The sequence below is a fragment of the Oryx dammah genome, unplaced genomic scaffold (genome assembly GCF_014754425.2).
Source record: "Oryx dammah isolate SB20612 unplaced genomic scaffold, SCBI_Odam_1.1 HiC_scaffold_29, whole genome shotgun sequence".
Classification (NCBI taxonomy): domain Eukaryota; kingdom Metazoa; phylum Chordata; class Mammalia; order Artiodactyla; family Bovidae; genus Oryx; species Oryx dammah.
Genome location: NW_024070213.1, coordinates 21,057,007 through 21,082,756, shown reverse-complemented (window position 1 = coordinate 21,082,756; position 25,750 = coordinate 21,057,007). Strand labels below are relative to the sequence as shown.

The following is a 25,750-nucleotide window of genomic DNA, read 5'->3' as shown; positions in this document are numbered from 1 at the left end:
AAGGCGGGTAAAGGAAGATACCAGAGTCAAGAGATAATCTCCATATTATGATGAAAGCAAAAAAGACCAAGTTTTAAAATAAGCTTTTCCTACCTACAATAACGGCTGTTCTAAATTATGGTTTTTAATATCCTAATAGGGCTTCCCTGGTGGCTCAGTGGTGAGGAATCTGCCTGCCATGGCAGGAGACACGGTTTGACCCCTGGTTGGGAAAATCCCCTGGAGAAGGAAATGGCAGTCCACTCCAGTATTCTTGCCTGGATAATCCCATGAACAGAGGAACCTGGCAGGGTCCCAAAGAGTCAGACACATCTTAGTGATGAAACAACAAAAAATATGCTAATATACTTTATTAAAATTTCACATATACTTCTTTTAAATACACATGCATAAGCCTTCCTTCAAAATGCCAGTCTTTTTTTTAATTAGATCTTATATAGGAAAGACTTTTCACCCTGATCAGAGTTTCCAGGCAGTAAGTAGTAAAATGGGGCCAGAAATTCTTTCTTGGAGCTCTGGTTATAGGAGGATATCAGGAATGTATTCATTCTTCCAAAGTAGACTGTAGTGTGCATTTTTATATGAATTTAAAATTTGAGCAAGGATAATTTTTATTCATGCACATGGCCAAACTAGGATCTGAGGATAAGAACTGTTCTATACATTTTCATTTCCATTTTTAAGAAGGTTTCTTGAGTGTCTTAGGAAACTGCTCTCCTTTTAAAAATTGTTTTAAAAATATTTATTGAGTTCTTCATCAGACTCTAATCATAGCTATGAACAATGTAATAAGGGAGTAGATGATTTAGGTTCCTGGTATTCTTGAGATGACTTTCTAGTTAGATAAGTAAACAGATTATCAAAAGTGACCACTTAGTCATTTTACTTTTATTAAACATCAAAATAACTTCAAGATAAGCCATAGACATCATGAAATATATCCAGGAATGGTCTGTTGCTAGAAAAGGTGAATATAAAAAAATCTAAACTCATGTCTCAAGGAGAAATTATTAACCTTAAAAAATGTTTAATATTAGGGGTTAAATAGTAATTAATTATTTTGAACTATGTTTTTTACTTTTAGGAACATTCTGTTTAAAGATAGATTTATTCAGTTGGATTAATAGAAGTCCTGTTGTATCAGATATGAACATTTAATATAATCTCTCTTCCATCAGATATAAATCAATATTTGCAGTTGAAGATATAAGAATATAGCACAATTTTGCTCAGATTTTAAACATTTTGTTTCAAAGAGTAGGCTGTTTTGGGAAGGTCAGCAAATATTATAAAATTTTTAGAGAGGAGAGAAAAAGATAGTATTTGCTTTTCATTCCATCAAGACATCATAGTATTGATTTACATGGAATATAATTTATGGATAAAAAATTAGTACTTGCCTAAGATTGATTATACCTGATACTTCTTTTTAGCTTAGTGGATGGCAGATGTTTGTATGTACAGGTTTTTAGCCACAGAATGACATTTCTGAAAGCTGATTTGCCTGGCACCCAGACTACTTTTTTTTTTTTTTTAAGTTTTTATTTATTTATTTGGCTGCAGAGTTTTAGTTGTTTCTAATGGGAGTTTTAGTTGAAGCATGTGAAATTTAGTTCCTTGATCAGGGATTGAACCCAGTTCAGTTCAGTTCAGTCGCTCAGTCGTGTCCGACTCTTTGCGACCCCATGAATCTCAGCACACCAGGCCTCCCTGTTCATCACCAACTACCGGAGTTCACTCAGACTCACGTCCATCGAGTCTGTGATGCCATCCAGCCATCTCATCCTGGGTCGTCCCCTTCTCCTCCTGCCCCCAATCCCTCCCAGTATCAGAGTCTTTTCCAGTGAGTCAACTCTTTGCATGAGGTGGCCAAAGTACTGGAGTTTCAGCTTTAGCATCATTCCTTCCAAAGAAATCCCAGGGCTGATCTCCTTCAGAATGGACTGGTTGGATCTCCTTGCAGTCCAAGGGACTCTCAAGAGTCTTCTCCAACACCACAGTTCAAAAGCATCAATTCTTTGGCGCTCAGCCTTCTTCACAGTCCAACTGTCACATCCATACATGACCACAGGAAAAACCATAGCCTTGACTAGACGGACCTTAGTTGGCGAAGTAATGTGTCTGCTTTTGAATATACTATCTAGGTTGGTCATAACTTTCCTTCCAAGGAGTAAGCATCTTTTATTTGGGAATAGAAATCTTAGCCAGAGGACCACCAGGGAGATCCCCCAGGCCACTTTAAATGCTAGAAATGTTCTCGTTTGGGAACTTGAAAGTTGGTGCTTTGGAAGACTTCCTGTCTTTTAGAACAGAATATTAATACGTGTTTCTGCAGTGTCAGAGACAGGTTAGATGCCTTTGCCACTTCTAGAGAAATTGCTTCTATGTGTAATGAAAGTGTCAGGGTGAATTTAATCATGTAGATACGGCCTAGTTATTTGAAACTTAGTTGTGGAGAGAGTATCTAGAGTGTCAAACACTTGACAGTTTTGTGGTTAGAACCTTAGAGGACTGAGAGATTATTGAGAATCCTATTATGTGTATTTAAAAAAAAAACTTCGAACAGTGAATAAGAAATATACTAAGTAGGAGGAGTCCTAAAAAAGACACCAATTCTATTTACAAGCTGTGTGACCTTATTTGAATGTTTCCTTAGATATTAAAAAGGCAAAACTCTCAGGATAAAGTGTGTCATAAAACAAAATATATACTGGTATAATGTTTGCAAAGGTACACTAATTTGAAGACAGATGGACAAGCAAACTTAAGGTGATAATATTGTACTTTTATTTGGTCATTTAATATAGGATATGCATACTAAATCTAATGTCAGAATTTCTAGAAGGAAGGTTAATAAGAGAATGGAGAAATAGAAGTTAAATATGAGCCTATATTGAGTCTTTGAAATCATTCTTATTAAATCAGCATGTTGTCATTTTGTGAAAGCATTGTAATAGAAATAACTAAGATCTCTTGGATTTTGACAAAAGCATGGTTGATTTTTGTTGTTTTTTATATATAGAGAGAATAAGTACACATCTTTTCCTCTTCCTTCTCTTTAAACTTAAACTTGAAGGTTATGAATACCGATGGGACTGGGAGACGAGTGCTCGTGGAAGACAAAATCCCGCACATATTTGGGTTTACCTTGTTGGGGGACTATGTCTACTGGACTGACTGGCAGAGGCGGAGCATCGAGAGAGTACACAAACGAAGTGCAGAGCGGGAGGTCATCATAGACCAGCTCCCTGACCTCATGGGCCTGAAGGCCACCAGTGTCCACCGAGTCATTGGTAGGTACTTCCACAGTTCTCTTAGGGGATGAATCAGGAATGAGAGAAGATACAGTTAGCAGCCTATAGAGTCAACAGTGTAAACTGTGGATGTTTTGAGGGGATGTAAAAATCATCTGTTAAGCCTTCTGTAATGAGAAATGGACTTTTTTTTTTCTCTCTCTTTTAAGGAGATTATTGAATTTGTTGAAGCTCACAAAGTTAATAAATTCTTTGTGGTACAAGTACATTTTACATTTTTCTTAAAAATTTGTTGCCTTTCACTTCATATCCCATGGTGTTTCATAGTGGCTAAGTCAGGGAAGACAGTGAACAGTTTTTAGACAATTATCTTCTTTCCAAGGCTGTATCAGTCAACTTTCTTCACATCCCATGGTCAAACCCAAATAAACGTCCCAGGAAGAAATACTCCAAATCACTTTCTTCTGGTTCCTGAAACCTCCAGACCAGTTTTCAGCATATCACCAAGTTCAGTGATACTTGTGGATGACCCAGTGCTGGGTACCATCTAGGTATCCATGAATAATTTTTGAATCAAGTTTCTTTGAAAGTGTTTATCCAGGGACAAATGAGAACTCAAGTCATTGGATCGATTGGCAAGGATGGATCTTTTTTTTTTTTTGGGGGGGGGGGTGGATCTTTAAATGTTGGTTCAATACTGGCTGCATAGTTTGAATTGAAGGGCTAAACTTAACACCCACACACTGTCAGAAAAAGAACTTCTCTTGTATGAATAATGCAGTTTGCTTAAAGCTTCCTATGGGTACACAGGAAAGTAATTTTGTCATACGTTTATTCCCAGTTGATCAGCACAAGAGTTTTGACCTGCTCTGTTTTCACTTCAGTCACTCTGTCGTGTCCAACTCTTTGCGACCCCATGAACCGCAGCACGCCAGGCCTCCCTGTTCATCACCAACTCCCGGAGTCCACCCAAACCCATGTCCATTGAGTTGGTGATATCATCCAACCATCTCATCGTCTGTTGTCCCCTTCTCCTCCTGCCCTCAATCTTTCCCAGCATCAGGGTCTTTTCAGAAGAGTCAGCTCTTCGCATCAGGTGGCCAAAGTATTGGAGTTTCAGCTTCAACATCAGTCCTTCCAGTGAACAACCAGGACTAATCTCCTTTAGGATGGACTGATAGGATCTCCTTGCAGTCCAAGGGACTTTCAAGAGTCTTCTCTAACACCACAGTTCAAAAGCATCAATTCTTTGGTGCTCAGCTTTCTTTATAGTCCAACTCTCACATCCATACATGACCACTGGAAAACCATAGCCTTGACTGGACGGACCTTTGTTGACAAAGTAATGTCTCTGCTTTTTAATATGCTGTCTGGGTTGGTCATAACTTTCCTTACAAGGAGTAAGCGTCTTTTAATTTCATGGCTGCAATCACCATCTGCAGTGATTTTGGAGCCCCCCAAAATAAAGTCAGCCTCTCTTTCCACTGTTTCCCCATCTAATTGCCATGAAGTGATGGGACCGGATGCCATGATCTTCGTTTTCTGAATGTTGAGCTTTAAGCCAACTTTTTCACTCTCCTCTTGCACTTTCATCAAGAGGCCGTTTAGTTCTTTACTTTGCCATAAGGGTGGTGTCATCTGCATATCTGAGGCTACTGATATTTCTCCCAGCCATCTTGATTCCAGCTTGTGCTTCCTCCAGCCCAGCATTTCTCATGATGTACTCTGCATATAAGTTAAATAAGTAGGGTGACAATATACAGCCTTGATGTGCTCCTTTTCCTATTTGGAACCAGTCTGTTGTTCCATGTCCAGTTCTAATGGTTGCTTCCTGACCTGCTCCATTTTCAGATTGGACCAATTCACTGCTCCTGGGAGGTCACTATACTGCCACCAACTTGGTCAGACACCCAGTCAGCCTAGTGCAGCTCCAGTCAGAACTCCTGGGCTGGAACCATCCTGCTCAGCCTCTGGCGTAGCTGGGACTGCAGGCCTGCACACTGTGCCTGGCCTTTTATTCCCTGTTAATCCTCATAATACTTGTTTGTGAGATTAGAACTGAAACTCTAGATTTGGGAGCAAATATAATCCTATGTCTTTGTCAAACAAATGTTAGTCATTTAAATTGAAAATGTGTTGATTATGTCAATTGTGTGTCCTTTTATAATGAATTTGTATTTTAGGTTCCAACCCCTGTGCTGAGGATAATGGGGGATGTAGCCATCTCTGCCTCTATAGACCCCAGGGCCTTCGCTGTGCCTGCCCCATTGGCTTTGAACTCATCAGTGACATGAAGACCTGCATTGTCCCAGAGGCTTTCCTTCTGTTTTCACGAAGAGCTGACATCAGGAGAATTTCTTTGGAAACTAATAATAATAATGTGGCCATTCCACTCACCGGTGTCAAAGAAGCTTCTGCTTTGGATTTTGACGTGACAGACAACCGGATTTACTGGACTGACATATCACTCAAGGTTAGCCAAAGAATTGGAATATTAAAACTGGGGACTAATTGGGAGAGCTTCAAGAATTTCTGAGTCTTCATGCTGTTACCAACTTCCTTCATTACTTAATAGGCAAAAGTTCAACAAAAAACCCTTAACATTTTAAAAGAAGCCAAGGAAAAGGCCCATTCAGTATTTTGTTAAGTATCTCTAGTGTTTTTAGTGCAAGATAGTTTGAGTATTCTAAATCTGCAAGACGTAATCTTCCTCTGCTTCATTCTATTTGAATATGTAAGTGACATTTTCCTCAGCTAGAGAGTAATAAGCACTCGTATGCTTCACAAATGGCTTATAGAGACTTGACTCTTAGTTTATTAAAAATTTTTTGGTACCTGACTGAGGTAGAAAATGCCAATTATGAGTTATAGCATACCTTCTCTCCCCCACCCCTCCCATCCCTAGAATAAATATTGACAAGCTTACTGAGTCAGTAAGGAGGAGCTCTTGACCAGGAAATCCGGAGTATAATTCTTCCTTCTTCCAGATTCTTTTGGACTTGTTTTAGATAGCTTATGTAAAATTTGTCTAATATGCAAAAATCGTGTTAGAGCCAGAGTTAGACTGTAATGGTGGTCAGTAAAATCTGTTAAATGAGTGAGTAAATAAATGCTTTATTGTGTGGGCTTGTGAGTTTCCTCATCTTGAAAGCAGAGATGCTTTTGTGAGCATTAAATGAGAAAATATATGTACACCAAGCACTTAGGATGGTACTTTCCATGAAGTAGGAGCTATTATTAATAGCTTAAATTATGACTGTTTTAATTTTTAGGTGATTCATAGCTATAATGGTAATGATATGAGTAGTGTCATATGCATTTTATAAGGTATAAGGTTGTTGAACTCTTCCTCAGTTAATGCAATGACTTCGCATACTCTCAAGCACCTTTAGGAAGCTGTGTGTTTGTTAGTCGCTCAGTCATGTCTGACTCTTTGCAACCCCATAGACTGTAGCCCGCCAGGCTCCTCTGTCCATGGAATTCTCCAGGCAGGAATACTGGAGTGAGTTGCTGTTCCCTTCTTCAGGGAGTCTTCCCGACCCAGAGGCCGAACTTGGGCCCCTTACAGTGCAGACAGATTCTTTACCATCTGAGTCCCCAGGTTGGAAGTCAGGAAACTGGCAACCAGTTAAAAGTCCACAATACTCTGGTCACATCTTTTTCACTTGATTATTAATAATAAATTTTATAAGAATAGTCACTCCACTGTATTACTAGAATAAATTTCTGGTTCTTAAGACTTTGAAAAATTTCTCCCTGAATTGACAATAAAACTTGAGGTTGCAGTTGTGTTCATTGGAGGTTGACGTCATTTTTTTTTTTTTTTTTCTGTGCTCATAAAATATGTGAATTGTATTGAGAAACCGTGCCTTTGGCTCTTCTGTATCTTCCCTTAAAACCTTAGGGTTTGGTACCTAAGCCGTGTGACGTTGTTAATCTTATTTCTGCAGACTATCAGCAGAGCCTTTATGAATGGCAGTGCCCTGGAACACGTGGTAGAATTTGGCTTAGATTATCCAGAAGGCATGGCCGTAGACTGGCTTGGGAAGAACTTGTACTGGGCAGACACGGGAACCAATCGAATTGAGGTGTCAAAGTTGGATGGGCAGCACCGACAAGTTTTGGTGTGGAAAGACCTAGATAGTCCTAGAGCTCTTGCGTTGGACCCCGCTGAAGGGTAAACAGCTTTTCATATCCGTTCTTTGCAACTGTATTGCACATGGCCTAGTTGTGGATTGTATTCTTGATGTCTTTAAATCATGCTTTTGGGGGAGCTGACAGGTAAATCAACATTTTATCTTAAAATCGTTAGTTGAGATTTCACTGATTTAGAATAAATAATTAGCTAAATTTTACTTTGTCATTATTAGCATTAGGTGAATGAAAATTAGTGAAATGAGTTATTAGTTAAATATTAATGATTGTATTTATATGCTAAGTAGACAGCTTTGCAAGGTGTCATGAAATCTATTTGCTTGCACTCTCTCCCAAGTTATACCAGATTCTAAACCTGTGAAAGTAAACCCACTGAAATAATGTGTGCTAAGAAATAACTACATTAAAATGCTCTACTTTAGAATGTTCATTAATTCAAAAATGGATAATTCGTTATTATAAACTTGGAGAAACTTTGATATTAAACTGAACTTTCTGATTAATTTATTTACAACATGACATGTTTTTCAAGGATAGATGATCCTTCTTACATGATTTAGCAAGTTTTAAAAAGAGATCTGTATAGTCAAGGCTACAGTCTTCACAGTGGTCACATATGGTCGTGAGAGCTGGACTGTAAAGAAGGCAGAATGCCAAAGAATTGATGCCTTCAAACTGTGGTGCTGGAGAAGACTCCTGAAAGTCCCTTGGACAGCAAGGAGATCAAACCAGTCAATCTTAAGGGAAATCAACCCTGAATACTCATTGGAAGGACTGATGCTGAAGCTGAAGCTCCAGTATTTTGGTCATCTGATGCGAACAGCTGGCTCATTGTAAAAGTCCCTGATGCTGGGAAAGATTGTGGGCAGAAGGAGAGGAGGGTTTCAGAGGATGAGATGGCTAGATGGCATCACTGATGCAGTGAACATGAACTTGGGCAAACTCTGGGAGATGGTGAGGGACTGGGAGGCCTGGTGTGCTGCAGTCCATGGGGTCGCAAAGAATCGGACACAACTGGACGACTGAACAACAGCAACAAAAAAATCCATCATGTAAGAAAGCTGAATTTTGAAGAATAACTCCATTTTAAAAAGCAGAAGTTAACCTTGTGAACATAGCAGCATGTTGCCCATGGCCATATTGCAAAGGTGTTTCCCTGAATCAGTCAGTTCCCTGGTTAGCCTGCTGGCCATGTAGTTAGAAAGTCATACCAAAGGCACCATCTCTGTGCTGGCATGTTGCGATTAGTTTATGGTGATTTTCACTCTAGCTGTTAGTTACCAGACAGATAAATTTAGTAGTTGGGACAAAGGACTCTAGTTTATGTGGCTGCTGGCAACTGTGACGTTTCTCCCACAGTTGTTTTCTGTTTGGCTCTTGGGATGTACTCGTGCCTGTTAGCTGACAAGTACAAATGCAAACAAAGCCCAAGACAACTTGAGTTTTCAGAAAAGTGTTTTTATACATTGCTACCAAGTCAACCGTCAGCCGATGGGCTGGTGAATGAATGTCTCCTTTGAGTAGTTGATGAGACCTGGCATGCGGAGAACTTTCCTAGACCCCAGTATTCAAAGCATCTTGAAACTAGCACTACTGGTTCAGTCCAAAAGGCATTTGGCTGAGAATTACCTTCTAGTTCTAGCTCTGCCATATGCCTGGCTTGAAGACATTAGACAGATCAGTTGCACTTCTTGTTGGACCTTGTCATCCTCATCTGCAAAAGTCTATATTGTGCGGTTGCTCTACAGTTAATGTGAAAAACCCAAAAGAGTACATTCATAGGGACTGTAGTAGTAGTGTTCATTGCTCAGCTGACACACTAAGGGGTGTGTGCGATTCAGTAGTATGTTACCTTGGACAGTGTGACCAAATGCATTTCAAACTTTGCTTTTAAACTTCAGTTCACAGTTGTTAAGTTGTACCTTTGATGTACTGCTGCAGCTTGGTTTTTGGGAGAGTGATTTACACAAATCAGAAAGTAAGTTTTAAAAATTTAGAACCTCAAATTACTTGTCTTCAGAAATACATGTATTTTGTTCTGAAGTGAGTCAAATTCTGAGACCAGCACTTTAATCCTTTGCTATCTTCTTTTTGAATATTAGTTTTATAAATGCAAGTGCTGCAATAAGGAAACCATGGGTTTGTTTCCAATTCCTAGGTTTTGGATGGAATAGATTCATTGGAAACACTAAGGAAAGCTGACTCACTTCCTTTTTAGGATATGAGAAAAAATATTTAGTTGAGACTGCCAGTGTAGTTGAAAAAAATTAATAGCTTTGATTTTGCTTTACCAATTTTCTTGATTTAGTGTATATTTTCTTTAAATTTACTTAGTTACTATACATGAATATGATCATTTCTCCCAAGTAATCAAAAGTGAAATGTTAAATATCCATTGGTTTGAATTTAGATTTATGTATTGGACTGAATGGGGTGGAAAACCTAAAATAGACAGAGCTGCCATGGATGGAAGTGAACGTACTACGCTAGTTCCCAATGTGGGACGAGCAAACGGCTTAACCATTGATTATGCTAAAAGGAGGCTTTATTGGACAGACCTGGACACCAACTTAATAGAGTCTTCAAATATGCTTGGTAAGCTGTATTCTTTTGTTGTTGTTGTTCAGAGGGATAGTATATAATCCTTTCTGTGAAAAAATCAGTGGCTGCTGTTTACCATAGGTTAGAGATGATACCGTTAATAAAACTTCATATGAATGTCTAGGTTCATCCTCTGTCTCACATTGTATCCTATTTATTAATAGTGGGCCAAGGACTTGGATTCATATCTCTTTAATATGTGGAAATTTCATTACTGTTGGGCTTATAATGAAATTTATAACTCCCTAGATATTTCTGAAGTGACTTTTTGTAGCAGTAAAATAAATATATACATTTCCACCTTTTTATGGAAGGAAAAAGAGTTGAACTGTAGACCTTTATGGAGGGAAATAAAACCACAATCAAAATAGACCATCTACATAAGTTTAAACAAACTCAGTGATTTTTAGAACAAAAAAATATTAGTTTGAGTTGTGGGGTCAGACTGCAGATGGATTGATTTCAGAAGACTTGTCTGGTTTAAGAATTGCTTTTGAAGGAATTTTTCTACTTTAAATTGCTTACAAAGGTAATGTTTTAAATGTTACCTTTTCTTTTTCTTTGCCAACAAGACTCACTTTTTCACATATCATATCTTTCTGCGTCTCCCCTGTCTGCTGCCTTTCTGAAAACAGGACTCAACCGTGAAGTTATAGCAGATGACTTGCCTCATCCTTTTGGCTTAACTCAGTACCAAGATTACATCTACTGGACGGACTGGAGCCGACGCAGCATTGAGCGTGCCAACAAAACTAGTGGCCAAAACCGCACCATCATTCAAGGCCACTTGGATTATGTGATGGACATCCTCGTGTTTCACTCCTCACGGCAGGCAGGATGGAACGAGTGTGCTTCCAGCAACGGGCACTGCTCCCACCTCTGCTTGGCCGTGCCAGTTGGAGGTTTCGTTTGTGGATGCCCTGCCCACTACTCTCTGAATGCTGACAATAGAACTTGCAGTGGTAAGCTGCATTCCCCCCCTCAATGCAAACTAAAGTTAGAGAAGGAAGCGCATTTTTGAAAACACTGTAGTTCATATTCTTTCTAGAGAGAGAAGTTGTCAAAATCCAGAGTTGATTATTTGTTTTTATAAAAGAGAAGGACTAAAAGTGAAAAAGTGCAAGTTTTTCAGTAATAACTGGTTGATGTTATGGAAAAATTGATATTATAGGAAAAGTAAATATTTTATCCTTGGGGATTAAACATGAATAGCAAAATTTGCATAGCTTCTTTGAGAGAACACGCATGTGTGCTAGACATAATTCATATTTATTCATGGTGAAGGAAGGAAAGAACAGTACAAATAGTACAACAAAGAGACTCTACAAAACATGATATGCTTGTCCTTTGAAATTCACAGAATAGGTGAAAGATGAAAAATGTAAGTGTGCAAGAGGCCAGGTTTATGAGTAAATGTAGCCAGTATGAAACAATAGTAAGTAGATGGGGAGGCAAGCTAGAGCGCACAGGCTCTGAACACAGTGAGTGCTTGCCGCCTTATTCTAGCTAATGGTAGCAGGTCGTCTCATCCAGCCCGTGAATCTGGGTTCACACGCACAAAGACACACACACACACACACATGCACTTTCTGCTTGCAACGCCAGGACACAGTGTATGACAAAACATTGTTGGCTTGGGGAATCCTGATTTATGACTCACATGTATGTGAACGTCCATGTCTTTTGGATACACAAGAACAAATTAGAAATTGGTAGATACGATAAATAGAGAATTAGATCAGGAAAAGTAGATTTGTAGGAGAAAGGTAGGGTATGGTTCACTATGTTAGAAGGTAACAGTTGCTGTAGGATATTGGATATAATGAATGACTGAAATTACTTTATTCTGTGCCTGAAAGTATAGGAGGTCACATAGGCAAGGATTTAGTGTGTTCTCACACAAGGCTTAGTTCTGAAAAAGAAAGAACATCAATTTATAGTTGAATGATTTCGAGTCTCTGTCACACATTAGTTTGAGTTTACTTAAAGCAAGTCAGATTTTTTTAAGCCTTTTGATTTTTCTTATTTGGACAGTGGGAATAGTAATAGTAACTACCTTGTAGGATTGCTGTGAAAATTGAATAAAGTATAGCATGATTTGATTGCTCTGGAGAATGTATTTGAGGAGGAAAATAAGTGGGAGCAGGTAAGTCAGTCAGACTGCTGTGATAATGCAGGTCAGTTTGAACGGAGTGGTGGAAGTTATAGAGAGATGTTGACGGATTCAAGATATATTTTGAATGAACCGAACTTGGTAATGGATTGTATATGAAGAAGGAGAAGAGGGAGGAAGCAGGATGATGCCTGGATTTTTGATTTGAGCAGGTGATAATAAATGGGAAAGATTAATTTTCAAGAATTAAAAAGTAATTTTAGTCAGGTTTATATGGATTTTCCTATGGGAGATAGAAACATTAAATAGGTAATTAGATAGAGGAATCTCTAGCTCAGAGAAGAAGGGGCATAAGTTTTAGAAATGCCAGCATGTATTTAAAATGGGCACTTAGGGAGAAGGTGTATACCTGGCGGTAGTTTGAGCATTCTTTGGCATTGCTTTTCTTTGGGATTGGAATGAAAACTGACCTTTCCCAGTCCTGTGGCCACTGCTGAGTTTTCCAAACTTGCTGGCATATTGAGTGCAGCACTTTCACAGCATCATCTTTCAGGATTTGAAACAGCTCAACTGGAATTCCATCACCTCCACTAGCTTTGTTCATAGTGATGCTTTCTAAGGCCCACTTCACTTCACATTCCAAGATGTCTGGCTCTAGATTAGTGATCACATCATGATGATTATCTGGGTCATGAAGATCTTTTTTGTGTATTCTTGCCACCTCTTCTTAATATCTTCTGCTTTTGTTAGGTCCATACCATTTCTGTCCTTTATCGAGCCTATCTTTGCATGAAATGTTCCTTGGTATCTCTAATTTTCTTGAAGAGATCTCTAGTCTTCCCATTCTGTTGTTTTCCTCTATTTCTTTGCATTGATCATTGAAGAAGGCTTTCTTATCTCTTCTTGCTATTCTTTGGAACTCTGCATTCAGATGCTTATATCTTTCCTTTTCTCCTTTGCTTTTTGCCTCTCTTCTTTTCACAGCTATTTGTAAGGCCTCCCCAGACAGCCATTTTGCTTTTTTGCATTTCTTTTCCATGGGGATGGTCTTGATCCCTGTCTCCTGTACAGTGTCACGAACCTCATTCCATAGTTCATCAGGCACTCTATCTATCAGATCTAGTCCCTTAAATCTATTTCTCACTTCCACTGTATAATCATAAGGGATTTGATTTAGGTCATACCTGAATGGTCTAGCAGTTTTCCCTACTTTCTTCAATTTGAGTCTGAATTTGGCATTAAGGAGTTCATGATCTGAGCCACAGTCAGCTCCCGGTCTTGTTTTTGTTGACCTGTATAGAGCTTCTGCATTTTTGGCTGCAAAGAATATAATCAGTCTGATTTCGGTGTTGACCATCTGGTGATGTCCATGTGTAGAGTCTTCTCTTGTGTTGTTGGAAGAGGGTGTTTGCTATGACCAGTGCATTTTCTTGGCAAAACTCTATTAGTCTTTGCCCTGCTTCATTCCGTATTCCAAAGCCAAATTTGCCTGTTACTCCAGGTGTTTCTTGACTTCCTACTTTTGCATTCCAGTCCCCTATAATGAAAAGGACATCTTTTTTGGGTGTTAGTTCTAAGAGATCTTGTAGGTCTTCATAAAACCGTTCAACTTCAGCTTCTTCAGCATTACTGGTTGGGGCATAGACTTGGATAACTGTGATGTTGAATGGTTTGCCTTGGAGACGAACAGAGATCATTCTGTCATTTTTGAGATTGCATCCAAGTACTGCATTTCGGACTCTTTTGTTGACCACGATGGCTATTTCATTCTCCAAGCCAGAGTTCAGCAATAGGTGAACTGTGAACTCCCTGATGTTCAAGCTGGTTTTAGAAAAGGCAGAGGAACCAGAGGTCAAATTGCCAACATCTGCTGGATCATGGAAAAAGCAAGAGAGTTCCAGAAAAACATCTATTTCTGCTTTATTGACTATGCCAAAGCCTTTGACTGTGTGGATCACAATAAACTGTGGAAAATTCTGAAAGAGATGGGAATACCAGACCACCTGACCTGCCTCTTGAGAAACGTATATGCAGGTCAGGAAAGCAACAGTTAGAACTGGACATGGAACAGCAGACTGGTTCCAAATAGGAAAAGGAGTACGTCAAGATTGTATATTGTCACCCTGCTTATTTAACTTCTATGCAGATTACATCATGAGAAACGCTGGGCTGGAAGAAACACAAGCTGAAATAAAGATTGCCGGGAGACATATCAATAACCTCAGATATGCAGGTGACACCACCCTTATGGCAGAAAGTGAAGAGGAGCTAAAAAGCCTCTTGATGAAAGTGAAAGAGGAGAGTGAAAAAGTTGGCTTAAAGCTCAACATTCAGAAAACAAAGATCATGGCATCCGGTCCCATCACTTCATGGGAAATAGATGGGGAAACAGTAGAAACAGTGTCAGACTTTATTTTTCTGGGCTCCAAAATCACTACAGATGGTGATTGCAGCCATGAAATTAAAAGACGCTTACTCCTTGGAAGAAAAGTTATGACCAACCTAGATAGCATATTCAAAAGCAGAGACATTACTTTGCCTACTAAGGTCCGTCTAGTCAAGGCTGTGGTTTTTCCTGAGGTCATGTATTTGTGTGAGAGTTGGACTGTGAAGGCTGAGCGCTGAAGAATTGATGTGTTTGAACTGTGGTGTTGGAGAAGACTCTTGAGAGTCCCTTGGACTGCAAGGAGATCCAACCAGTCCATTCTGAAGGAGATCAACCTTGGGATTTCTTTGGAAGGAATGATGCTAAAGCTGAAGCGCCAGTACTTTGGCCACCTCATGAGAAGAGTTGACTCACTGGAAAAGACTCTGATGCTGGGAGGGATTGGGGGCAGGAGGAGAAGGGGACGACCCAGGATGAGATGGCTGGATGGCATCACGGACTCGATGGACGTGAGTCTGAGTGAACTCCGGGAGATGGTGATGGACAGGGAGGCCTGGCATGCTGCGACTCATGGGGTGGCAAAGAGTCGAACACGACTGAGTGAGTGAACTGAACTGAACTGTATACCTGGCTGTCAGCAAACCTTTTCTTTAATGAGCCAGAGAGTGAATATTTAGGCTTCGTGAAGCCTGTGGTCTCTCACACACCTCTTCAGCCCTGTCCACTGTGATGTGAAAGCAGCCACAGATGATGTGTTTTTAAAATTGGATCAGTTCTGATAAACTTTGTTATAAAAACAGGCAGCAGGCCAGATTTTCCTTGTTGGCTATAGTTTGCCAGTTCCTGGTCTGGAGAAAAGAAGGGGTCTGGTAACCTCAGGAGCTCTGCTAGAGGAGGGAAAGTTCTCAGTAGACACTGTAGAGCAGCATCCAGAGAGGCCAAAGGATAGGACCCAGAAGGTGGGAGAGAAGATTGTTTCAGAGTAGGACTGTGTTGTGATTGCTGCTGAGAGGTTGAGTAAGGTGAGGCCTAAAATATCCACTGGATATTTGGGTGAGATGGTTAATCATCCTGAAAGAACATAATTTCAGGAAAGTTAACAGTTAAAGATGGAAATAGATCAACAAGTGAATGGAGCACAGAAAGGGGATAATAGTGTGTATGTCATGTAGACTTTTTTTTTTTTCTTTAAAGAGTTTGACTTTGGAAGGAGAAAATAGGGGTAAGAAGTGATGGAGGATGGAGATAGAAGAATATGGAAAGGCCTTTCGAGGTCATTGTTTGGGATGTTTATACCAGTGTGTTCTAGGTGGTAAATGAAGGTTATGAGAAATCACTGCTGAGTGTCCCTGATGTCTGTGTTGGGCTGTTTCTGAGATGATCAGCAGTGTTTCCAGAGGCTTCCTGTCCATGTATTCTTTTTTTGTAACGTGTATTATTTAATATTTGTGCAGAGGTGTCTTAAATCCCAAAGCAGATTACAAGAGAAGTTTAACACAAAGTACTTGCCCTCAGAAAGTTTTCTAACGTTGTGTCGTTTACTCCTGGACGTGTGTTTCAAAAGCTAAATCAGATCATGGCCTTTTTCTGCTCAAAATCTCCTCTTTCACGAGGAGTGAAAACCTCGTTCTTCTAATGACCTACAAGTTCCTGCACGATCTGTTCCTTCACATCCTCCCCACCGCCTTGCTTCTCTGACTGCAGCTTTTACTGTGCTTTCTCTCTCCATGGCAGCCACACTAGCCTCAGTGCTCTTTTCACAGGTGCCAGTGACTCCTGCTTCAGGACTGTGGTACTGTGTAGCTCCTCTACTTGGAATGTTTTCCTGCAGACATTTGCATGCATATACTTCAGCTTCATGTCTTGACTTAGTCGTGACCTCGCCAGAGAGACCTCATCTGCCCTATTTAAAGTTTCAAGTCCTCCTTCCACCCCGTCTCGCGTTGCCAGCCCCCCTTACCTACAATTCTTTTTCCCATGACTCTTAATCACTCTCCGGTATACTGTGTAATTCATTAGTTATATACTATAGCGCCTTGATTATGTTTATTACTTACTGTCTCTTTATTGAAATGTAAACTCCAGGAAGCAATTTTTTTTCCTGTTTTTTAACTGATGTATATCTAAGGTGCCTAAAATAGTTTTCGGTAAATAATAGTCATTCAAGAAATCATTGTTCAGTAGAAGAATGAAGAAGCAAGACAGGATTTGGAAAAACGGGTGCTTTTCCATTCAGCAGCTTTGTGACCTGGGAACAGTTTCTTAACCTTTCTTTAAAAATTAGTTAACTATTCTGTTTGCTCATCTGTAAAGTGGAATAATTTGGGGGACTAGAAGACATCTAGTATGATGTGTGGCATGTTGGAGGTTCTAAATGAATGCTTGTTTCTTTTTTTCCCCCAGTTCTTGGAAATAATTTTGTTTTCTTTCAAAATCATGGCTACAGGGCTCTCCTTAATGATGTCATCTCATGCTTTTTCTTCATTTGTTTACTTATGTATTCTTTCAGTGAATATTTACCGAACAGCTAATCCACACTGGGCATTATTTGAGCCAATGAAGAATGTATTGCTGAATGAAACAGACATTAATCCCTGCACTTGTGGAGGTTACGTTCCATCAGGATAGATAGTGAACTAAATAAGTAAACTGTATCATGAGGTAGATGGAGATGAGTGTTATGGAGAAAATTATGAGCAGGAAAGGGTGAGTAGTAGGATCTTGATGTTAAATAGCATCACGAGAGAAGTCCTGGCATAAAAGTGACACTATGTCAGGAACTGAGGGAGGTGAGGAAATGAGCTGTGCTGGCTCTCTAGGAGAAGACCTGTCAAGCAGAGGGGAACATGTCTGGCATGTTGGAGAAACACGTGGGGGCCAGTGTCTCTGGAACAGAGTGTAAAGAGATTAAGTCAGAGAGGAAGCAGGAGGCCACATTGTGTAATCCTGTGTTCAGTACTGAAGCAGTTGGCCTCTGTGGCATCTTTGTGCAGATTGAGAAAAGGTGTTTCCTCTGGGTACATGCAGATGCACAGGTGCTTGACTTGGCTACCCAGGTGTGGCCTGGACCTCAGTCCCTGCTTGAGGCCTTTGGCATAGCTCAGAGATAGCACAGTCCATTGTGGTGGGCTTGGGCTGGTCACTTACAATGTTCTTATACCAGAGTGGTACCTTTCTTTTAAGCTTTAGGCGAACACTTGTGTCTTCGGAGGAGAGCTGAAAAGCTCCTGCCTGCTTACACCTTCTCCTCCAGCTTCTGCATGTGGGAGTGCAACACTGAGACCGCCCGTCTTCTGCAAGAGACGAGGGGGTGGTGGTTTGAGGTGATATAAATTAGCATGGGTTTAGGCTTACAGAACTGCATATTCTTTGTCCCTTTTGTAAATAAGTCAAAACATCAGCTTCCTCCTGGAACTATTTAGCCAACTGTAATTAATGTCATCCATAGACTTTTTGAAATGAGTATTTATTTGGAGCCATATTTGGCTTTGTCATCATCTATGTTTCTAGAATACCTAATCGTGAAAGCTTACTAAAGGTTAAAATTTGACTCAAAGAAAAAAACAGTACAAAGTGAAACATAACTAGGAGCCCAATATATATTTGATTAATTATTTCCCAGGCAGGAAAATTAGGCAGCTAAAACTATGGGGTCTGTCTTCTGAGTTTCATTGTATATCTTAATATGCTATTTTGTTGGAAGCTTACTATCAGGACCTTTTTTTTTCTGTTTTCTTGATTTATAAGGAAATAGTACTGCCAAAAAAATAATTCTTTTTTTTTTTTTTATGGGAGACTTGTTAACTACTCTGTTGTGACATGTATTCTTACTAATTAAGGTGTTGGTTCTACTAAAATTGCTGAAAGTTATTAAATCAGTGTGCTGTAGACTCTATACAATGGAGAGTTCAGTGGAGTCACTGAAATATTTTCTAAATCTTCCAAGCTAGGTGTGGACTTTGAGCCAGTGGGAAACTTAAAGCAGAATTTCAGGGTTGTGAATACCAAGTTTCTTTGTGAGAAGCAGTGATGTCTTCAAGATTTAAACTGATGTACGTTTGGGTGTAGGTGTAACATCAACCAGGGGACCACAAGTAAGGGCACTGTGAAGAATGGGGTTTAGGGGGAGATAAAGCAAAGAGTTCTGTTTTGGCCATTTGTGTTTATATCCCTGATAAGGACAAAATTCTGCTGGATTTAGGTGATGACTGAGCAACAAGAGAAGAGTGTATAATTTGGGGATTTTTACATTTATTTTAAAGATTTTTAAAAAGACTGTTAGACTTTGAAGTTTTTGGTAGCATTGTCAGATGGTGTTCTTTTCTAGATACTCTCCTCCATTAAAGATGACTGCATAGTAATCAGAGGCCTAGTCCCTGGGACAGGGAAGTGTTGTCTCGGATGCATTTCCCTGTTTCATAGACTTCAGGCATCAACTAGTGTGTGACTTTTTTTTTTTTTTTTTTTTAATGGTTCCCTCTCCTTGCAACCATTACATCCCCACAGTGTAAAACAAAGCCTATATATCTACAACCCATGAGGGTTTGTTTCATTCCTACTAACACCACATTTATTATTGCCACTACTGATAATAAGCAATAGCTATTTTTACTTGACATTTATATAATGCCTTATAGTTTTTTTGTTCAGGTATTGTACAATTGGGGCTTCCCTGGTGGCTCAGTAGTAAAGAATCCTACTGCCAATGCTGGAGATGTGGGTCCAATCCCTGGATGAGGAAGATCCTCTGGAGAAGGAAATTGCAACCCACTCCAGTATTCTTGCCTGGAGAATCCCATGGAGAGGAGCCTGGCGGGCTACAGTCCTTGAGGTTGTAAAAGAGGCATGACTTCGTGACTAAACAACAACATTGTACAATTGACATAATACCTTACCTTTTTATTTTTACTTGTGTTATAAAATTCTTATAGCAACTCAGTGAGCAGGACAGCATAACTATAACCTAGTTGAGTAAATTTCGACCCAAAGAGGTTGAAGGCTGTAGTTAAGATCAAGTGACTAAATTATGTGAGAACTGAGACTAAAACCACTTTTTAAGTCTCTTTTTTTACCTATGGAGACCCAGACTTCCTTTTACCCACAAGAATAGATGAGGGAGGAGTTAGGATTATTTACTTGGTAGACAGGGGAATTTTGTTTGTCAAATGCTTCATTGAAATCAGGTGTCCTGTGATGATGCCACTGTGGACATTGGACAGAGAAAAACTGGCTAGTTGGCTGTGTCATAGCGTAAATCCATAACTGGTTTAGTAACCAGAGTGTGATCAGTGTTTCCTCTAAGAGTTCTGAAGGCATTCCAAAGGGCTTTGTCTCATACAGGTCTTCAACATACATGTCTGTTTTTGTGAGATATAGACAACAGGCCGATCAAATCTTTGAGTGGTCTGAGACTTAGGATAACTGTTTCATATTTGCTTTTTTCTCTCTTTAAGCTCCAACTACTTTCCTGCTCTTCAGTCAGAAGAGCGCCATCAACCGCATGGTGATTGATGAACAACAGAGCCCTGACATCATCCTTCCTATCCACAGCCTTCGGAATGTCCGGGCCATTGACTATGACCCCCTGGACAAGCAACTCTATTGGATTGACTCAAGACAGAACATGATCCGAAAAGCACAAGAAGATGGCAGCCAGGTAATCCAGGGCTCAGTTCAAAATCCGGTTCTTCTGTGTAGTTACTGGACCAACTAGCCATCCTATTCTACTCATGTCATGACTCTGCTTGTGTGTGTGTGTAAAGCTGGAATTCTGAACCTGGCAGCACTTTTTCTCTCCTAAATGATCTTTGAGTAAACAGTTGTTTGCTAGTGCTATTGAAATGAAGATTGTATTGTATTAAAATAACTTCTGCTCATATATTAGAATGACTTTGTCAGTCCACCCATATCCATTTATATTCCATTTTACATTTTGTTTCGTTTACATGGAGTGTTGGAAACTTTGAAAGCAAATAGACCCTTGGTTCTAATCTCAGCTCTGTCACTCACTAGGATTCTTATGAATCTTTAGGGGAAAAGAATGTAAAGCACATAGCCCATTACCTATTACACAATAGGTACTCTATAAATAATAGTTCTTTTACTAGTAACTATTATTTAAAAGTTTCAGAGAATGGGAAACATAAAACACAATCTTAGTAAAATTAAAAGCATCTAAGATATGTTGTTATTAATCTAATGGTTTTTGGTTTTGTTTTTGTTTTGGTAAATATTACTTGGTGACTGTGGCATAGGAATGAAAGTATTATCAACACATCTTATCTGTGCTTACATTCTAATCATGAGTCACACACCACTGTCCATAATTTGCTTTCTTTTTGTGTCCAAGCAGTATTATACCAGGATCACTATAAATAATTATTTATCATCTTCCTTGTAGCACTAATGCTGTTAGATTTTTAATGTATGAAAATTAGATTGCTAGTTTGTTTTTTTTTTTATATATCTGATCGGACCAAAAAAAGAGCGAGGAGATAATGTATTTAGGTCTGCTGAGAGATAATTTAAGGTATAGTTATAGCTGTATATTACAGATGCAGTTTACACTGTGTAGGTCAGGACTGATTGGCTGATAACTAGTTGATAGAAATTGTAATTGTTGTTATATAGCCAAGGACTTAGCAAATAAATGAGACAGCCTCATTAAGGAGTGTTACCTTGGAGATGCTGAGTAAATAAAATACCATTTATTCAGATAAAACAGATGAACAGTGCCTGGTGTTTTTTTTTTTGTTTGTTTTTAATTGTTTTGAGGGGGTAGATTTGAGGATTAGAAGACATGACTTATAGATGTGGTTTGTAGCCCTGACTAACTGCTGTTGTCTCTAGAGCAGAGATTCTCAACTTACACACTATTAACATTTTTGGCTGGATAATTCTGTGTGGGGGAGGTCTGACCTATATATCACATTTTAGCAAGGCTAAAGAATGTTCAGCAAGGCTTCCCTGATGGCTCAGCAGGTAAAGAATCCACCCCCACAATGCAGGAGACACAGATTCCATCCCTGGGTCAGGTAGATCCCCTGGTGAAGGAAATGGCAGCCCGTTCTAGTATTCTTGCCTGAAAAATCCCATGGGCTGAGGAGCCTGGCCGGCTACAGTCCAAAAGGATTGCAAAGAGTTGGACATGACTGACTAAGCACGCATGCACTGGCCTCTGCCCCTTTAAAAGCCAGTTATACCCCCATAGGTGTAGCAGTCAGAAATGTCTCCAGACATTGACCAGTGTCCCTGGTAGGTGGTGGTTTAGTTGCAAAGTTGTGTCCGACTCTTGAGACCCCGTAGACTAGACTGTAACCTGCCAGGCTCCTCTGTCCGTGGGATTCTCCAGACAAGAATACTGGAGTGGGTTGCCATTTCCTTCTCCAGGGGCACTTGCAAATGCAGAATTGCTCCTGGTTGAGCACCACTGCTTTAGAGCTATTTCTAGAGTGTTCTTCCAGCCACAGCTGTCTCGAGTGTATAGGAAGCAGCTGCCACCTTCTCACTCCCATGTCTCATCAATGCACTGTCATGTTGCTAGAGCAACTAAAACAGCCTCTGTCTCTCTTCTGCTTTATGTCATAATAACCAAGGGAACATTTGAAATGCTCACTAAGAAATGTCCCTTGAAATTTAAGAGTTCCACTCAGGTGTGTGACCACATGCGTGTAAGTATTGTGAGTGATCTCAGGGCTGTCTGGCTTGGAGTCTCATTTTCTGTGTATGTTTCTTTTTCCCTCCTTAGGGCTTTACTGTGGTTGTGAGCTCAGTTCCGAATCAGAACCTAGAAATCCAGCCCTATGATCTCAGCATTGATATTTATAGCCGCTACATCTATTGGACTTGCGAGGCCACCAATGTCATTAATGTAACGAGATTAGATGGGAGATCAATTGGAGTGGTGCTAAAGGGCGAGCAAGACAGACCTCGAGCCATTGTGGTAAACCCAGAAAAAGGGTATGTTACCAAGGGGGAATCTGAAATCCTCATCAGCCTTCTTATTTATCCCATTTATATTCTTGCTTTCTCTGTTTTTCTGCCTAGAATGTCTTTCCTTAGTCACTACTGCTTTATCTGTCGTTTCTACACATACCTCGAGAACTGTTGGAACTATGTTGTCCTCCAGTAATTTCCCCTTGATCTCCCCTGTGCCCCACTCCTCCAAATGTGACATCCTCTTCTCTTAGATGCCCATTAGTCTATATCTGTGCCTCTTTAGTCCTTTCCAGTTTACCTTATACTTGATTATTTTCAGGCTTATATTTTCTCGGTTTTAGATTCCTTTATGATAAGAACTAGTATGTCTTTAATAGAGAGCTTTGCATTCAATTAATAGTACTTAATTGAATATGAATGAATGATAAGGAATTCAGCAAGGAAAGTAGCTTCAGAAGAGTTACAGGAAAGAGATGAACTGAAGTTAAATATAAGAAATAATTCACATATGACTTATTTTCAGTTATGAAATGGACTAGAAAAGAAATTTAAAAGTTTGTGTCCAAATCTGATTACTGCTATATCTTTCATTTATCGTATTATTCCAAAAGCATAAGTGTGCCTGTGTCTAACATTTTGCTTTATTAATTCCTGAAAGTTAACTCCCTAAGAACTTCTGTGCAACCTTTGTTACTGTTTTTGAAATTAAGAAATGTATTCCATGATCTTTTAAAAAATACTCTAAAGCCTTAAAAAATGACAGTATTATTCTACTTCCTTTTGTCTTAACAGAAATATTCTCATTTTGTATGGTTTCTTACTTTAGTAAGCTTAGAGTTTCCTCCTTTCTTTTCAGGTATATGTATTTTACCAATCTTCAGGAAAGGTCTCCCAAAATTGAACGAGCTGCTTTAGATGGAACAGAACGGGAGGTCCTCTTTTTCAGTGGTTTAAGTAAACCAATTGCTTTAGCTCTTGATAGCAGATTGGGCAAGCTCTTCTGGGCTGATTCAGATCTCCGGCGAATTGAAAGCAGTGATCTTTCAGGTACCCAAGAAATATTATTTCTGTTTCAATAATTGAGATGATTCACTGATAGCATTTGTATTTTCCTTCTGTTGTACACATTTCTTTACAGTTCTGTTCGCTAAGAGTAGTCAGCAGCAAGTTGGTTGGGAAGCACTTTTTCTTTAACCATCAAAATGCTTACTCCATCTGTTATCTAATAACTTGCCAATTTTCTTGATTTGGGCTCTGTAAATAGTATGTTTCGAATGCATCTCTTCTCTTTTTTAATTCTTCCACTCTACTTTTCTTCTCATCATCTATGGCCTGAATTCTAGCCTATGATTAGTCTCCTCCCTGTTGATTTTTCCTCCCTGGAAGTTTACACACTGTTCCTAAATTAATTTTCCAAAGCATGGTTTCTAATCATGTTACTGCCATACTGAAGAAACCCTCCAGGGTAGTCTCATAACCCAAAGAAAAAAGTCTGGTTGAATGCTTACATTGGTATTTGTCTTCCACAAACTCATCATAAATGCAAATGAGCTTAACATTCCTGATGTGTTTTAATGAAATTAAATAATTTATTGATCTTCAAATGTACTTTTTCATTTCTCTGCGATCCTCTGTTTACAATCCCAGTTGTTCCCATACCCCCAGTTTCAGAAGTCCAGATACTCTGTGTGGCCTTACCAGTGATCAAGGAAATGAAATTAAAATAATACACTATATGAGAGCCATAAAATGTAAAGTTGACTATTCCCAACATTGGCCAGAAAGGTAACAAGCGGCATGCTCTCATATACTTTTGTGAGGTGAAATTGGTAGAACCTTTTCAGAGCGAAATGTGCCAGTGAATTTCCGTTTCAGACAGCTGTCTTACAGACATACTGAATCAGTTGTACAGGGGTATGTGCTGAGCATTCTTTGTAGTATGTATAAAGAATACATGTATAGAAATACATCTGAGTATATTAAGTGTGTGAAATATTAGTCATTCAATAGATGAGGTGTGTAGTGACATAGAAGGATGATTTTTTAAAATTAAGTTGTGTAATAATGTTATTAAGATTTAGTTGTATTTAAAATTTAAAACTATTATATATATACACACACACAGACATATATATATGCACACACACTATTTACTATATACACTGGCAGATTGCCTCCAAAAATGCAATATATCCTGTACACAGAGAGACATACATGCATATATATATATATATGCACACACATACATACATTACACATATAATATATGTATAAACTATTAGTAAACATGTATATTTGTGTATTCCCTGAAAAATATGCAAACATATATATCTTGAGAAAGGTTTAAAAGTTTAGCATGCTAATAATATGTTGAGTATTTCTGTATCATTTAAAGTTTTATACATTTCAATGTATTTATAATTTTTCAAAAACTAAACGAGTTCTCTCATCAGGTTCAAAAGACTCCCTTCCATTATGTTTTCTTTGATTCCAAACTGTCATGCACATACCTTGCACAGTATATTCTTTCCTTTAACTGATCACCTGTATCTCTTATATCCCATCTCATTTGTTTAATAGTCACTTAGCCCTTACTAATGTTTTAGCCCTTACTAATATGTCAGTGGATTTTTTTCCCTACTTTTCCTTTTCTCTTTTTTCTTCATTTAGGATTTTTTTCTTTAAATAGAGGTGATGCATGTTCTTTAGACAGTTTAGAAAAGAGAAAATCCAAAACACTATCATTATTGATACTATTGATACTTTAATGAATTAGCTTTCTTTTTTTTTATACTTTTTTTTTGTTTGTTTCTCCACTCTTAATTATGACATGGTTGTAACATATAGAAAGTACAGAATTTCTGCTATCCAACTTGGTCAAATCTTAGTGTTTGGCCATATTTGCTTTTGAACCTCCCTTCCTCCTCTCTTGAAAAAAGACAGGGAGAATTTGAAGCTCTTGCGTCTCCTTCCCCAATTCTGTTTTCTTTCCTTTTTCTTAAGAGGCAACTTTTGATGTGTTTCTTTGCCATGCATGGTTTGCTCTGTGTGTGTGTATTTTTTACTGTGTATACTGATAAAAATTTAAACTTTTTTACTTTTTAAACTTAATATAGTCTCATGTATTCTTTTCTCACTTGCCTTTTTCAGATATATCAGTTTTCAGATATATCAGATGGTCCCTATTGAGCCACAAATCTATGTTCGTTATTTTGCTAAATAGTGGTTTCGTTGTATGATCATTCTACAGTTTCTCTATTTCTATTCTGCTGTCTAAACTGCTGTTTCCAATTTTTTGCCATT

The 25,750-nt window shown here is 38.9% G+C and overlaps 1 protein-coding gene across 2 annotated transcripts in view; it reads left to right on the top strand.

Annotated features, from left to right (window-relative positions):
* The window catches only part of LRP6 (LDL receptor related protein 6), a 170,983-nt gene that overhangs the window by 116,287 nt on the left and 28,946 nt on the right, over positions 1-25,750 (top strand). For both annotated transcript variants that reach the window (XM_040235198.1, XM_040235199.1), the window contains exons 8-15: positions 3,077-3,293; positions 5,438-5,727; positions 7,205-7,431; positions 9,820-10,004; positions 10,646-10,972; positions 19,963-20,165; positions 22,257-22,468; positions 23,304-23,494. In XM_040235198.1, coding sequence (XP_040091132.1) covers positions 3,077-3,293; positions 5,438-5,727; positions 7,205-7,431; positions 9,820-10,004; positions 10,646-10,972; positions 19,963-20,165; positions 22,257-22,468; positions 23,304-23,494 — 1,852 coding nt within the window. The remainder of the gene's footprint in view (positions 1-3,076; positions 3,294-5,437; positions 5,728-7,204; positions 7,432-9,819; positions 10,005-10,645; positions 10,973-19,962; positions 20,166-22,256; positions 22,469-23,303; positions 23,495-25,750) is intronic.